This window comes from Pagrus major, chromosome 22 (assembly GCF_040436345.1).
Source record: "Pagrus major chromosome 22, Pma_NU_1.0".
Classification (NCBI taxonomy): Eukaryota; Metazoa; Chordata; class Actinopteri; order Spariformes; family Sparidae; genus Pagrus; species Pagrus major.
The window spans coordinates 29,736,187-29,753,048 of NC_133236.1; the positions used below are offsets into that span (position 1 = coordinate 29,736,187).

At 42.1% G+C, this 16,862-nt stretch overlaps 1 protein-coding gene across 1 annotated transcript; it reads left to right on the forward strand.

Annotated features, from left to right (window-relative positions):
* Positions 1-5,732: 5,732 nt before the first annotated feature.
* On the forward strand, positions 5,733-15,658 carry LOC141017749 (protein NLRC3-like). Its single transcript, XM_073492481.1, has 7 exons — positions 5,733-5,912; positions 6,250-6,369; positions 8,320-8,395; positions 8,491-8,571; positions 10,515-10,767; positions 12,474-14,340; positions 15,364-15,658. Exons 1-7 carry the CDS (start codon positions 5,782-5,784, stop codon positions 15,656-15,658), a joined length of 2,823 nt encoding a protein of 940 aa, XP_073348582.1. The 5' UTR covers positions 5,733-5,781.
* The last annotated feature ends 1,204 nt before the right edge of the window (positions 15,659-16,862 follow it).

A 16,862-nucleotide genomic window follows, 5' to 3' on the forward strand; every position in this document is an offset into this window, starting at 1 on the left:
GAGAATGAAGAGATTAATCAGACAAAAGTAATATACAAGCTGAAGTGTGATTAAAGTTCACATCACAATGAGTTTGCAAAACACAGGAAGCGGCTGCACGACCTTATAGGGAAGTAATCAGAGTCTCCGTCTGAAGCAATAGATGACCAGCTGAGAGAGTCTAAAAAAACACAGCAACAGAGGAGACCATGTTCTTCCTCCGCTCTCCTTCCTTGGATTAACCCATTCATTCATCGCAGAATGGACTTCAGGAGATTCACAGTTGGATCCGAGGACAACAGAGCACAAGGAGGACTGACCATTTTCCAACCAACTGTGGATTATAATTTTGATTTTGGAGTCTCTTTCGCTCACTCTGCTGGCATGAAGTTTGGACTTGGGACGGGTTCTTGATTCACCAAGAAGATTTGTACTTTCAGCAGGAAGGGAAAGACTTACTGGAAGGCCTGACCCTCTCAATCTCTACTACATCTAAGTATTTCAACCAGCCTCAGCTCTTTTAGATTAATCTTTATTATATACAGAATTGTGATCTTTTTCAACAGGTATTCTTGATAATGATTGATAGTAATTGAGATAAGATTGAGCTGTATGCTTTGCTTTTGATAAACTTTGTAATAAACCTTCAGCTGTAGTTAAATAAGAAGTTGTGGACGCTGATTTTATGTCTCTTTGATGGAAGTAAGAAGTTAGGTGATAAGTGTGCAACATATCTTAAAGGTTCTTAAACGTTACTCTCGTCAGCTAAATTTAACTGACACTTGTTTACAAGAAGCCCCAAAAACTCATCCTAGCACCAGACCAAGTGCTCAGGTCATTGAGAGGAGAGCTGCTGTTAATGTGCGTGCTGGTGACTGTATCTGACTCGAGGGCTGTTCAAGTCAGGTGCTACACCAGAGGACGCAGGGTAGATGTTCAGACATAGGCAGTGAGAAGCTGGGAGAGTCTCCTCGCTACCAGCTTAAGCAGTCCCTATTTAAATCCATATTGAAGCAACACCTTGTAGGTTTAGGGACCTGACCCTTTAGATGGAGAGCTGGTCCAGTACCTCCTGAACAGGGGTAAACTCGGGATCTAACAGCAGGTTTGTTCTGTTTATGACAACATAACTGTGACAATAACACCGGCATGTCATTGCTGTGGACCGACAAAGGCTTTAAAGTTCAACATCGCTCCAAAATGAACATTCCTGCTAATATGACAGGCTGATGAGATGACGCTTTAATTTTTACACACCCGACCCGCTGACTAAAGGCTCATTTATGCTCTACGTTAGATATGCACGCAGACGGAGTCTTCTGACGAACGGCGCAGTACCTGCCGTAGTCAGGGGGAAAAAAAATACACCTGAAATGGATCTTGAAAGAAGTCCAGCTAAAATATATTATAGACCTGTGAAAAAGAAGAGCCGACTGATAAACGCATGGAAGTTTTTCTAAATCCTGCTGAGACACAAGTCCTTTAATTCTTCATGTATTCTGACATACGACTGTCACAGGTTGTACACACTGATCTGATCTATTATCCCGGTAGTGTCAATATTTTTCTTTCTTATTCATATTGTTTATATTGTTTCTGCTGCTTGTTTTACTCATATTTATACGTATAATCTTTCTCATAGTTATTTATTACCACTGATTTTAATTGATGCTCTCTATCTTTGCGATCCTTTCTGCTGCTGTAATATTGCTGATTTCACACTATTTAGTGAAAAGAGTCAAGTTTTTGTTTTTTTCTATTTTATTTGAAATCTATTGATTGATTGATTGATTGATTGATAAGCGTTTGTTGTAATCAGGTACAATCAGAGCATCTACAGTGTCTTCTTGATGCTAAACACTTATTTAATCCTCCCTCTTCTCCACAACTCACTAATTAATCACAATCAATTTACTTCCATTCCTGAACCTGTGTACCTTCGTACGCTCCCATCTAACTATATACAATTCAATATACTACATGTACAATTAATCATCACATATTATATACAAATATATTACATACACACCCATAAATGCATATATACATATGTACTGAACACATGTACATATACACACCTACATGCTCACACATCTATGTACACACACACACACATACAAATATACATACATAGCTTATAATATTATATACACAATATATATACATTGACCAAGTTTCTGTATCTTATTATAAAAGTTATGACCACAAATGTATATTTCATAACATATTAATATTTCCTGCACACAAACACATGCATACATCACATGCATGAAGACACCTGGTGAATTTTAAAGCCCTCGTCCCTGGACCTTTTGAAAATCATCTCCTTTGAACTGGATCATTGTTGGACGTTGCTTTAGCTCCGAGCTCGAACCGTTCCACAGTTTCACACCGCAGATTGAAACGCACTTACTTTTTATAGTCGTCTGAACAGCTCGCATCTTGAAATTCAACTTCTCCCTCAAAATATAACCCCCCTCTCCATCAAAGAAACAGTGTCTGAATATTACCTGCTAGTAGTTTGTTTCTTGCTTCATACATTATTTGTGCAGTTTGATATTCAACCAGATGGATGAACTTTATCACACGTGAATTTAAAAACAATCAGTTCGTGTGATGATAATATCTGACGTCATGAACTGTTCTTACGGCTCTTTGTTGAAGTGTGAACAGTGGTTGCAGTGATCTTTTGTAGGTGTTTCCCCTCAGACCTCCACACAGTCATTTAAACATGGTCAGACCAGTGAACAGTAGAGAATGTGCAGTGGTTTGTGATCCAGTACGAGCTTTGTCTCACACAGGACTGAGACGGTTGCTGACACTTTAGATTGAACATGTTTTATGTGAGGTTTCCAGCAGATGTTGTGCTCTATTATCACACCCAGAAATGTATTTACATGCACTCTTTCAATGTTCACACCATCTATCTTCACATGTACTTGATTATTTCATTCAGTTTTCAAACAACATGATAATACAACATAATTGATTTCTGTCAAAGCAGCTTTTTAATTTGCTCATTTCAGATGTGATCAACTTCAGAATCTGCTGCAAATCCTCTCCAGGACAAAACATATTTGTGTCGTCTGCAAATAACACAAACTTTACTAATGTTGATGTTTGACATGTGTCATTAATGTAGAGTATGAAGAGAAGTGGCCCCAACACTGACCCCTGGTGGACTCCACAAGCAATGTCCCAACATGACCACATGTCCTCACCATCTTCACAAACTGTTGCTGTTGTCTAGAGAGCTTCTCAGCCAGTTCAGAACAACCCCTCTGATACCACACCGCTCCACTTTATTAATCCATCTGTCAGGATTGATTGTATCCGATGCTTTCTTCAGATCAATAAATATTTCTTTTGGTCTAAGCAGCTTGTGATTTCTTCAATAAGTTCAGTGACTGCTGAAGATGTTGATCTGTTGGATCTGAATCCGTATCGACTGTCAGTTAGTAAATCATTGATGAAGTTGTTCCGTCCGTCAACAAAGAGTTTTTATCAGATTGAGTCAAACTGAGGCAGCAGAGAAACTGGCCTGTAATCTGTGAAGTGGTGTTTGTCTCCAGTTCTGTACAGCTGTGACTTCTGTTATCTTCAATTTACTGGGAATTTACCAGTTTGGAGTGAGAAGTTACAGATGTGTGTTAGTGGTTTAGCAATTCCCTCAATGATGTTTTAAAACTCTTCTCATGTCAGTGTCATTACAGTCAGTGGAAGTTTAGTTTTTACATTTGTGAACAATCTGTACAGTTTGGCTCTCTTCCACTGCTGTCAGAAACACTGAGTCAGGATTATTTGACATCAAATCAACATTTTTCTCTTCAGATGTCACAGAATCAGGGATTTCTCTGCCAGTTTTAATTATTGAAGCCATTAACTACATCATCCATATCGTTAATAATCATTATCAACAAAGTCCTGATGGTCATTAACTTGTCTAGAACCATTTCCAACAACACTGTTTAATATATTCCATATACCTTTAATATTGTTTTTTATTATTATCTCATAGACTGCTATAATATTCCTTCCTACTAATTCTCACAATATTAGTGAACTTTGTATTGTTTATATTTATTTTCTGCCTCTTTGGTTCTGTTTTATGAATTCTCTATATAGTGTATTTTTCTTTCTGCAGACATTTTGTAATCCCTTAGTGATCCATGGCTGTCTGAATATTTCTGTTTTTTATTGATTTGTTTTATTGGACAGTTTTTTATCAGATAACAATTTGAATACTCTTAAGAATATTTCATACGCTTTGTCAAGGTTTTCTTCTTTATATAAAATTTCCCAGTTTTGGTTTAGTAATTCATGTTTTAAAGCGTTCATTGACTCCTCTGTCCTGACTCGTCTGTGCTCCAGTTTAATGTCCTGCTTTTCCTTCTTGTCGTCACTGTCACACACTGTAAACACTGGTAGCTGCTCACTGACATCACTGATCAGTAATCCACTTATTGCATTGTTGTCTGTGACATCAGTAAATCTGTTGTCTATCAGTGTGGCTGAAGGGTAGAGTCACAAAGTGGCCTGGACTACAATAGCTAGAGAAGTCACTTTATGGGCTGAAACAGTCCGGCAGAGACTGGAACAAGACGCTACATAATTATCTAAGTGAGAAGCTTTTAGTACAAAACCCTGCTGATCATTGTGTTTACACAAGGGAAACAGGGAATGAGAAGGTGATCATAATAACATGGGTTGATGATGTAATCATTGCTGCCAGTGATGAAGATGCACTAAAAGTTGTGAAGGAGACGCTCACAGCAAGATTCAAAATGAAAGGCTGAGGAGAACTGAGACGTTTTCTTGGCATCGACTTTGAGCTGAGTGATGGATGTGTAACAATGTCACAAAAGAAATGTGTTGAAAAAGCACTTGAAAGGTTTAACATGCAAAACTGTGAACCTAGAGCGACACCTTGTGAACAGAAACTGAACTACACGGATGATGCAGAAAAGATGAGTGACCTCAGAAAATCCAGAGGCAGCCGGCAGCCTGATCTGTCCAACTACATGTACAAGACCCCAGCTGAGTTTTGTTGTCAGCAAACTGTTGCAGTATTTTCCTGAGGCAACAGAAGAGCAGTGGACTTCTGTAAAACATCTGCTAAGAAACCTGAAAGGCTCAGTTTTCATCATCTCCAGGCTACATACTCCGGGACAATAGGTGGCGGTATGCACCTTTAAAGTCATAAAATCAGAAGAAGAACATGAGAACAGGGAGGAGCCAAGGAAGTCATCACACACACACACACACAGATAAACTCACCTGACTTCCTTTTAAGGAGAGGGGAGGAGCAAATGACAGGTACGTGAGAACAGGGAGGAAGCCTAGAAGTGAAAGTATTCAGTCAGACTCCATTTTAAGATGCAGAGCAGAAGGAGAGCAGCTGGAGTCTGAGGCAGGGTGAGTGTTAACAACACACTGTGATTATTTCCTGTGACTTTACTTACTGTGAGTCAGTTTTCTCCCTGTGGACTGTGGAGGAAAGAAATGTTGGAGTGAACTCAACACTTTGATTCATCTGTGGACACAAAGTCCTGATTGGCTGAATAATCCTCTTTAAACCTACAGTAACCCAAGAAAACGAGCACAGGTGTGAAGAAAAGTGACCAGGTGGACTTCTGGCTGCTTTTATTATACTGTATAATGTGTGTGTGAAGGGGAGAGAGAGTGTGTGTTACTTCCTGCTCTCTCGGTCTTGTGCGACTCTTGAACAAACTTGTTTCCTGTTTCTTGTGTCCTGAGCTCACAGCTACTGTTTCACCTCTCAGACTGACTTCAGAGCAGAAGATGAGTGTTTGTGTGAAGGAGGAGGAGGACAGAGCAGAGTCTCCAGGATCCAGCTGTCTGTCTATGAAGAGTGACCGGTCCAAACGTCTTCCTCCAGACTTCAGTAATGAACCTGGACCATCAGACTCAGAGTAAGACACCTGATACTAACTCATTTATGTGACTTTGTTCTGCTCCCTCTCTCACTAACGTGTTTTGTTCATGTTGTGTTTGTATATTTCAACAACAATGTATTTGCTAACTAACTTTAACAAACCTTTTGGGGCTCATGACAGAGAGATCATTGTCCCGTCTTCCTCTTAGTGCTGTCAGTCACGTAAAAAGCTGTAATCTGATCAATGAGGACAAATAGAAATTGTTAAACTTCTTATTTATGGACAGGAGGAGTTTGCTCCCTCTATGAATTTGTAATTAGACTTTTTCTCAAAGATTCATGTGATATCAATACAAACATGTTGGTGTTTGCAGAGTTCAGTCCAACAGACAGAGAGCAGAGTCTCCAGGATCCAGCTGTCTGTCTATGAAGAGTGACCGGTCCAAACGTCTTCCTCCAGACGTCAGTAATGAACCTGGACCATCAGACTCAAAGTAAGAGACTGTTCTTACTGTAAACTGACCTGATGAAGATGATGCTTTGAGGATGAAGACAAAATGTTCTCTTAAAGAACTATTCCTGCAGATACTGTTTCAAACTGAGATGATCTTAATCTGGGTTTAACAGCCACAAACTGCTGACGGTATTTCTGGAGAACGTCTCTCTCTCTTTTCTGTGCAGAGCAGGTAGAAGTACAGGAGGGGAGAGCGAGGGGAGATTGTCCTCTTGTTAAACCATTACGAATGCTGTTGTTCTCTCACACTTACAAAATGCTAATGGGTCATCAGATAAACTTTAGTGGCCGTTAATATACCTTGTTGGCCCGCCCAAGTAAAGTCTATGTGTGGGAAACACTGTCATGTGTGTGTGAGTGAGAGGGTGGCAGCCTTTTGATATCGTGTCGGTCTGCAACAAATACATGAACGTATGGGAAACTTCATCGGTGTGCACCTGTTGTGCATATTGATGAGCTAGTTTGTAGATCAACTTTATTGATAGTCAATATTTATGAAGAAAATAGCAACAAAAAAAATGAATCATGAAATTGAAAACCAAATTCCTACCAGACGAACCAATATCAGAATAGTCGACTATATGGGTCCATACAGGTATGCTTCATTTCATAGGTACAAAGTCTTAAAAAGTCATTTTATAGTTGAGAATAATTTCTTTTTTTTTTAAACTTTATTTTTAATTGTTTTATACATATTAGCACTTACAGAATATAAAATAAGAAAGCACAGACTTGTATCAGAAAAAATAAAAATAACAAAATGAATAAAACAATAAAATAAAAGGTTAGGTCAATGAGTCCCTTTGTTGTCGCTCTTACAGCCAGAGGGAGGGAGTCAAACCCCGGAGCTGCCTCGTATCAGTCTGCCTCTGTGTCCTTCATGCACTTTACATCAGGTCATCTTCCTTTATTCGATAACTTGTTTCTTTTTGTGTGACCACAGTGAGAGAGTGCCTTACCATTAAAAGTCAAAGACAGAAGTCCAGCATTCGTTTGTTGGTACCCTCGGTGTACAGCAGAGAGGGCTGTGGCATCCGAGAAGCACACATACGGGTCACAAACATGTTCCTATAAGCACACACTTTATGTATATAACTACACAGACACCTACACTTCTGCATACATACAGCACCCACACGTACATCCCTCCGTATCTTTACACACACACACATATATATATATAAACATTTTCATCAATTACACACGAGCCACTGTATCAATGTATTTTGTCCATTTCCTCCAGTTATTAGTGAGTTTGTCCAGACAGGGATTCGGGGAAAAAGGTAGCCTTTCCATGTTATATATCTCTTTTACTATTCCAATCCATTCCCCTCTTGTTGAGGGCTCTTTATTTAGCCATCTTCTCGTTATAGCTTTCTTACTAGCTGCTCCCCCAGGAGAGCTCCTCCAGTCTCCCGCAGGGTGTCTCATCTGCGCTAGCCCGGTGTGTGCTGACAGCTGTTGAACCCTCGTGGTTTGTTCATCAGGTGTTAAAATCCCTTTCCTCCTTATTTCCTCCGACACCTCTTTTGCGTTGTTGTATGTTGTAGGTCCTTCTTCATAAAAGACTCAGAGTTTTGTGGCGCCAGTGTCTGGAACCTGAGTCCCTTTTCCTTTAGCACCTTCCTCAGCGGCGCATATTCCTTTCTTTTCTTCATAATTTCTACCGGGTAATCGTGGTCGAAATAAACTCTTTTCCGTTGAGGTTTACCTTTTTCTTTCTTTCTCCATGCGGTGTTCAGCACCAGTTCCTTGGTTCTGTAGGTGAGGAAGCACACGATCATGGATCTCGGGGTGGCTTGTGCGGGTGGCTTTGGTCCGAGTGATCTGTGACAGCGTTGTATTTTAAAGTCGATGTCAGGGAGCGATAACTCGGACTTGATAAACTTCTCCAGAAACTCACATGCATTTTCCCCCTCCTCCCCCTCAGAGATCCCAAAAAGGCGGAGGTTATTTCTGCTTCTAAGTCTATCAGTTTGGACCGGACGCGCTCTTGTTCCTGCAGAGTTTGTAGAAGCTCGTCTTTAGCATTAGTATTCTACTCTTCCACCTCGGCCACTCGGTTCTCCACTTCATCCATTCTGGCCTCCGTGTTCCTCAGCTCTGCCCCGATCTCACTCAGCTTCTGGTTAACTTCTTCTTTAAAGTTCCCAAACTCTTCCTTCAGCCCGTCTGCATCCCTGTACCTTGTGAAAATCATGTTTTTGTAGATTTTTAAAAAAAACGGTTTTTGTTTGGACATTGCTTCACATTCAAACCGTTCCATAGTTTGACACCAAGAACTGATTCAGAAAAACTTGTGAGTGTTGTGCGTAAAGCCAGAACTTGTAGATTTAGTTGCCCCCTGAAATCATAAACCCCTCTGTCTAAAAATACTGTTTGAATATTTCCCAATAGTAGATTGTTTTTTGCTCTGTACAGAATTTGCGCTGTTTGAAATTCAAACAAGAAGCATTTAGTACAAAACCCTGCTGATCATTGTGTTTACACAAGGGAAACAGGGAATGAGAAGGTGATCATAATAATATGGGTTGATGATGTAATCATTGCTGCCAGTGATGGAGATGCACTAAAAGTTGTGAAGGAGACGCTCACAGCAAGATTCAAAATGAAAGACTGAGGAGAACTGAGACGTTTTCTTGGCATCGACTTTGAGCTGAGTGATGGATGTGTAACAATGTCACAAAAGAAATGTGTTGAAAAAGCACTTGAAAGGTTTAACGTGCAAAACTGTGAACCTAGAGCGACACCTTGTGAACAGAAACTGAACTACACTGATGATGCAGAAAAGATGAGTGACGTCAGAAAATCCAGAGGCAGCTGGCAGCCTGATCTGTCCAACTACATGTACAAGACCCCAGCTGAGTTTTGTTGTCAGCAAACTGTCGCAGTATTTTTCTGAGGCAACAGAAGAGCAGTGGACTTCTGTAAAACATCTGCTAAGAAACCTGAAAGGCTCAGTTTTCATCATCTCCAGGCTACATACTCCGGGACAATAGGTGGCGGTATGCACCTTTAAAGTCATAAAATCAGAAGAAGAACATGAGAACAGGGAGGAGCCAAGGATGTCATAACACACACACACACACACACACACACACACACACACACACACACACACACACACACACACACACACACACACACACACACACACACACACATGGAGGAAGCCTAGAAGTGAAAGTATTCAGTCAGACTCCATTTTAAGACGAAGAGCAGAAAGAGAGCAGCTGGAGTCTGAGGCAGGGTGAGTGTTAACAACACACTGTGATTATTTACTGTGACTTTACTTACTGTGAGTCAGTTTTCTCCCTGTGGACTGTGGAGGAAAGAAATGTTGGAGTGAACTCAACACTTTGATTCATCTGTGGACACAAAGTCCTGATTGGCTGAATAATCCTCTTTAAACCTACAGTAACCCAAGAAAACAAGCACAGGTGTGAAGAAAAGTGACCAGGTGGACTTCTGGCTGCTTTTATTATACTGTATAATGTGTGTGTGAAGGGGAGAGAGAGTGTGTGTTACTTCCTGCTCTCTCGGTCTTGTGCGACTCTTGAACAAACTTGTTTCCTGTTTCTTGTGTCCTGAGCTCACAGCTACTGTTTCACCTCTCAGACTGACTTCAGAGCAGAAGATGAGTGTTTGTGTGAAGGAGGAGGAGGACAGAGCAGAGTCTCCAGTATCCAGCTGTCTGTCTATGAAGAGTGACCGGTCCAAACGTCTTCCTCCAGCCTTCAGTAATGAACCTGGACCATCAGACTCAGAGTAAGACACCTGATACTAACTCATTTATGTGACTTTTTTCTGCTCCCTCTCTCACTAACGTGCTTTGTTTTGTTGATTTTGTATTTTTATATTCAAAATTCATGTAAAATGTATTTTCTACCTAAATCTAACAGACTTTTCACAGCTCATGTTCCTCTTACTATCTGTGGCAGCTGTCAGTCTCCTAAAAAGCTGAAATCTGATCTAAGAGGACAAACAGAAACTTTGAAAGCTCCTTTTTATCAACAGTAGCAGTAGTTTGTGTGTTTAGAGCTTCTTAAATGACTTTGTCATCAGAGAATTTCTCAAAGATTCATGTGATATCAATACAAACATGTTGGTGTTTGCAGAGTTCAGTCCAACAGACAGAGAGCAGAGTCTCCAGGATCCAGCTGTCTGTCTATGAAGAGTGACCAGTCCAATGATCTTCCTCCACACTTCAGTAATGAACCTGGACCATCAGACAGTGGACACTGGTTCTGCAGACAGTGCATCACATCATACTGGGACCAGTCTGCTTCACCAGGACTCTCCTCCTGTCCCCAGTGTGGGAAAAGATCCAGAACAGGAGCTGGACTGCAGACAGCCAGTCTGACCAGCACTGTACAAAGTGAGACTATATATCTGTCTGCTGGTGTCTTCATGTCCGAACACACTACTTGTTGTTTTAATACATTTGTTATGTCACACATTAACCAATCAGAGAGCTGCTTGTTCTCTGTATGCAGAGATGGAGATGGAGAAGTGTCAGACAGCAGCTTGAGACAAAACAGCACTTTAAACAACAGTCCACATTAGCTTTCCTGCTAACATCTCCTCCTCCTCTAACTTACAAACACACACCTCGTCCTGCAGATCCACTTGTTGAACAAGCCACCGAACAAACATCCAGTGAGGAAAAGTGCACTGCTAACATCTATTTTCAGGCTGCAGCAGATGCTAATTAGCTGCTCAGTGTCAGCACATTAAACAGCTTAAAATGTAACCTGCTTCATTACAATACGTTCATTTAGCTGATGTTTTTTATCCAAAGTGACTGAAAATAACTGACTGAACCATGTGGATACAACATGAGTAGATCACATTCATCAATTATGTTAAAATGGTTCAAGAGCTACAACTAGAAGCAATAAGAGATCAAGAGAGAGATTGTTTTTATGGACCAAGGTGCCGTCTGAACAGGAGAGTTTCAGTCTGAACAGGAGAGTTTCAGTCTGAACAGGAGAGTTTTCAGTCTGAACAGGAGAGTTTTCAGTCTGAACAGGAGAGTTTCAGTCTGAACAGGAGAGTTTTCAGTCTGAACAGGAGAGTTTCAGTCTGAACAGGAGAGTTTTCAGTCTGAACAGGAGAGTTTTCAGTCTGAACAGGAGAGTTTCAGTCTGAACAGGAGAGTTTTCAGTCTGAACAGGAGAGTTTCAGTCTGAACAGGAGAGTTTTCAGTCTGAACAGGAGAGTTTTCAGTCTGAAGTTGTGTCGAGTTTCTTCTGTTCTGATGTCACTGGGGAGTTTGTGTCACTATTGTGGATCCAGGACATCAGACAGTCTGGATCTAGTTGAGCAGTAGCTGGTCCTCCCTTGTAGTGAGGGAATAACAAGCAGTCAGCAGCAGCAGAGTGTAGTGGACGGGCTGAGGTGCAGGTGGTGGTCATTTACAGGGGCCAACCTGAGATGTTGTCCCTCAAGCAAAGGAGTTGAGTTCAAGAAACAGTGCTGTGCATAGAGGTGAGCCCAACTAAATCTAGTTGGTACTGCCCCACCTCCGGCACCAGCACCTGTTCCTTCCCCCATGAGGAGACACTCCCTGTCCTGAGGACCAGTCTGAGATGCCAGGAATCAGCACACCTGCCTTCTTTTGCATGAGACTGGCACACACCCGACCCCAATGCCCGTCCCTGCTGGTAGTCAGCCCACAGGGTGGCGTCTCCATGTAGTCAAAGGCCAGACACCAGATATTCACCAGCGACCTCCACTCCCAGGTTGAGCTCCAGAAAGGTGCCCTGATGTCTCTTTCCTGGTTCAGGTGCTGCAGCACCTTTGTGGCTGATTCATAAAGGCTCTTTGAATCACTCTCAGTCCGGCTCCTCCTCTGGGGCTAATTAGCTTTGCGAGACCCTGCCAGGGGCTAATGCCCCCGACAACAGAGCTCCGAGGATCACAGGGACACACAAACCTCTCCACGACGTTAAGGTGGAGAGAAAGACAAAGAAAACAACAAACATGTTCTTATACTGATGGTTTTAACTTGTAATGAAAAGACCATTGACTGCTGATTGTCACATTGTATTTTTTGTCTCCCACTTTTTTGTCTTTTTTCAGTGAATGTTGGTCTGCAGGAGGTTTTCCATGAACATAAGATCAGTCTGAGGAGGAGATGTGAACGTGTGACTGAAGGAAGTGATGAAACAGGAAGTGGAACCCTCCTTAACAAGATCTACACTGAGCTCTACATCACAGAGGGACAGAGTGAAGAGGTTAATACCCAACATGAGGTGAGGCAGCTGGAGACAGTTTCCAAGAAGAAGACCTTCAGTGAAACTCCAATCAGGTGCTGCGACATCTTTAAAGCCTCACCTGACCAGCAGAGACCCATCAGAGTGGTTCTGACCAACGGCGTCGCTGGCGTTGGAAAAACCTTCTCAGTGCTGAAGTTCACTCTGGACTGGGCAGAGGGCTCCGAAAACCAAGATGTCAGTCTGGTGGTTCTGCTGTCGTTCAGGGAGCTGAACCTGATCAGAGATGAGCAGTACAGTCTTCTCAGGCTGCTCCATGTTTTCCATCCAACATTACAGAAGGTGACAGCAGAGAAGCTCGCTGCCTGTAAACTTCTGTTCATCTTTGACGGCCTGGATGAAAGCAGACTTTCACTGGATTTCAAGAACCATGAGGTTGTGTCTGATGTCACACAGGAGTCATCAGTCAGCGCGCTGCTGACAAACCTCATCGAGGGGGAGCTGCTTCCCTCGGCTCTCGTCTGGATAACTTCCCGACCTGCAGCAGCCAATCGGATCCCTCCTTCATGTGTTGACAGGGTAACAGAAGTACAAGGTTTCACTGACGCCCAGAAGGAGGAGTACTTCAGGAGGAGGTTCAGTGATGAAGATCTGTCCAGCAGAGTCATCTCACACATCAAGACCTCCAGGAGCCTCCACATCATGTGTCTGATCCCAGTCTTCTGCTGGATCACTGCTACAGTTCTGGACCACATGTTGACTACAGGCCAGAGAGGAGAGCTGCCCAAGACCCTGACTGACATGTACTCACACTTCCTGCTGGTTCAGACAAAGAGGAAGAAGCAGAAGTACGATGAGGGACGTGAGACGAGTCCACAGGAGCTGACGGAGGCTGACAGGGAAGTTCTTCTGAAGCTGGGGAGGCTGGCGTTTGAACATCTGGAGACAGGAAACATCATGTTCTACCAAGAAGACCTGGAGCGGTGTGGTCTTAATGTCACAGAGGCCTCGGTGTACTCAGGAGTTTGTACAGAGATCTTCAGAAGAGAGAGTGTGATCTTCCAGAAAACAGTCTACTGCTTTGTTCATCTGAGCGTTCAGGAGTTTCTGGCTGCAGTCTACAAGTTCCACTGTCACACCAACATGAACACAAAGGTCCTGAAGGACTTCCTGAGAGGACATGAGGAGGATGATGAGGATGAGGACGAAGACGACGAAGAGGAGGATGATGAAGATGAGGACAACTTCCTGAGAGGACAGAGTCCCTCAACCCTGGATCAGTTCCTGAAGAGAGCCATGGAGGAATCCCTCAAAAGTAAGAATGGCCACCTGGACCTGTTTGTTCGCTTCCTTCATGGCCTCTCTCTGACGTCCAACCAGAGACTCTTAGCAGGTCTGCTGGGTCAGACAGACAACAGTCCAGAAATCATCCAGAGAGCCATCAACAACCTGAAGAAGATGAACTTGTACAATATGTCTCCTGACAGAAGCATCAACATCTTCCACTGTCTGACGGAGATGAACGACCACTCAGTCCATCAGGAGATCCAAGAGTTCCTGAAGTCAAAGAACAGATCAGAGAAGAAACTCTCTGAGATCCAGTGCTCAGCTCTGGCCTACATGCTGCAGATGTCAGAGGAGGTTCTGGATGAGTTGGACACAGAGAACTACAACACATCAGACACAGGAAAACAGAGACTGATTCCAGCTGTGAGGAACTGTAGAAAGGCTCGGTAAGTCCAGATGTGATGAACATTAAAAATCCTGGTAAAGCTGAAGCCTTCAGTGTTAAAGACAAACACTTTACACACATGCATTATATAAAACCTCAACACGATACATGTTTTCCTCAACAAGTATGAAACCTGCTGATTGAATCAATGATCATCACCAAGCTCAGAGATGAAATGACATGTAGTCGTCTACTTTCCAAAACATTTCCTTCAGCCAGGTGAACTCCACCTGAGACAAATGATCACCCATCAAATGATAATAACTCAATCTTTAGCACTAATTATACTATTGATGCAGGAGAAGACGCTGAATTAATTTAATGGGAGGTGAAAAGCAGACGGAGCGACAGAATAAAATGCATCAAAGAACAAAATCCACACAAACACATAACTGAGGTAAACACATACGAGTGCAGTTACAACCTACAGTGAATTTACATGAAGCTTCATGAATATAAATCAACTCAAATCTGACACGTTTACATTACAGTCATTTGGACACTTTTGTCCTGAACATCAGTTTGCGGTTCATGTTGCTCAAGGACACTCAGGAGGTTCATTTATTGATTTACTTTCTTGATATAAGACTTTTAAAAGCAGTTACAAAGTGCTGTACACACATTAAACAGCAAAACAATGAAAGAGTCACAAGAAAAAGCAAGTTTTACCTGACAATTACAAATATAAATATAAAGAGCACAGAATGAATCCAACAAACCAAAATCAAACATGAAGATAAAAACATCCACATCAGGGTTAAAAGCAGCTTTATTCAAGTGTGTTTTGGGGGCTGATATAAAACGGGGCAGCGATTCAGCCCCTCTGATCTCCTCAGGCAGGGAAAGTCTGGGGCCTCGTGGGCAGAAGGAGCTCAAGTTTCAAACTACAAACCTTGTGATCAATGACTGACCAGCTCAGGCCGACCGACTGACCCCCTGTGCTTTGTGATGCAACATGTATGAATCTGTTTTTACAATAAAGTCACATTTTATTGTTTTAATGTTCTTTTATCTGTAATCACAGATTTTATAACTGTGGACTCTCAAAGAGTCACTGTGAAGTCGTGGCCTCAGCTCTGAAGTCCAACCCCTCCCATCTGACAGAACTGGACCTGAGTGGAAACACCCTGCTGGGTTCAGGAGTGAAGCTTCTCTGTGCTGGACTGGAGAGTCCAAACTGTCGACTGGAGGTTCTGAGGTCAGTTCATGTGTTTCTGTGTAGATCTATAACATTTAAATCAGAACAGAAGTTTTACATTTCCTTCAGTTCACTTGTTTTCTGGGTTTGTCTGAGCTCAAATCACAACAACTCAGTTTAAAGTTTGACACCAGATTATATATTTATGTCGCGCGCACGCACGCACGCACGCACGCACGCACGCACGTACGCACACACACACACACACACACACACACACACACACACACAAGCTGGCAACCAGAACACAAAGAAGTCTCTCTGTTCTGCTTCTCTTCACTGCTGCTGCCGCCGACTTCTCTCCGTTTCTTTTTTCACACAGTTCACTGCTCTGTTAGCTTCCGCCCCACAGCCAATCACCAGACAGGAAAAGTGTCATGACTCATACACAACCAATCACATACAATAAAGTTAAACAACATAGGTTGTACTGTGTTTATGCCACACGTTAGCCAGGTACACTGCAAACAACCTGCTTAAAGTGGCAGGATAAAGTTCATATTAAAGGAACCATGTTAATAACATCAAAACACATTTATTCAGAACAAAACTTACCTGAACCTCTTAATATCCAAGAAAAACTTGGGATTTAAATATTTGAGAGAGAGATAATGAGAGCTCTGTTTCACTTTGTGTGTTTGACAGTGTTGAACCTGCATCCTGTTGGGTTCAGGTGTTTGGAGCTTCATTTTCTAAACGTCTACATCCTGAACCTTCTTCAGCTCTGAACAGATTATTAAACACTGAATGATTTCAAGCAGGAACATTAAAGTCTTTTAAACTGACATCATTTATTCTTTATTCAGATTGAGGGCCTGCAGTTTGTCAGAGATCAGCTGTGCTTCTCTGGCCTCAGCTCTGAAGTCCAACCCCTCCCATCTGAGACAGCTGGAGCTGAGTCACAACGTGCTGCAGGATTCAGGAGTGAAGCTTCTCTCTGCTGGACTGGAGAGTCCAAACTGTCGACTGGAGACTCTGAGGTCAGACACCATTTTTTACTTCTGTGCTCAGATTAATATGATGTGAAAGTTGTGTTGACACTAAACTGCAGACATCAGCTGATATTATACTGATCCACACTGAGTATCTTAATGCTGAAGTCTGTTTTCTTCTTCTGTGGTTTAGTCCATTGACTGTGGCAGAGCAGTGTTGAGCTGCACATTTAAAACCTTCATATAACAACATGAATAATTCACTCTGAACATCCTCAACTATTGATTTTCATCTTAGATTACAAATCATGTTTTTTAAAATGTTTTTTAAAGTGATGAGAAAAATACATACTACAATGAAAAGTTCAATAATCTCTATTTTAACTATCAGAC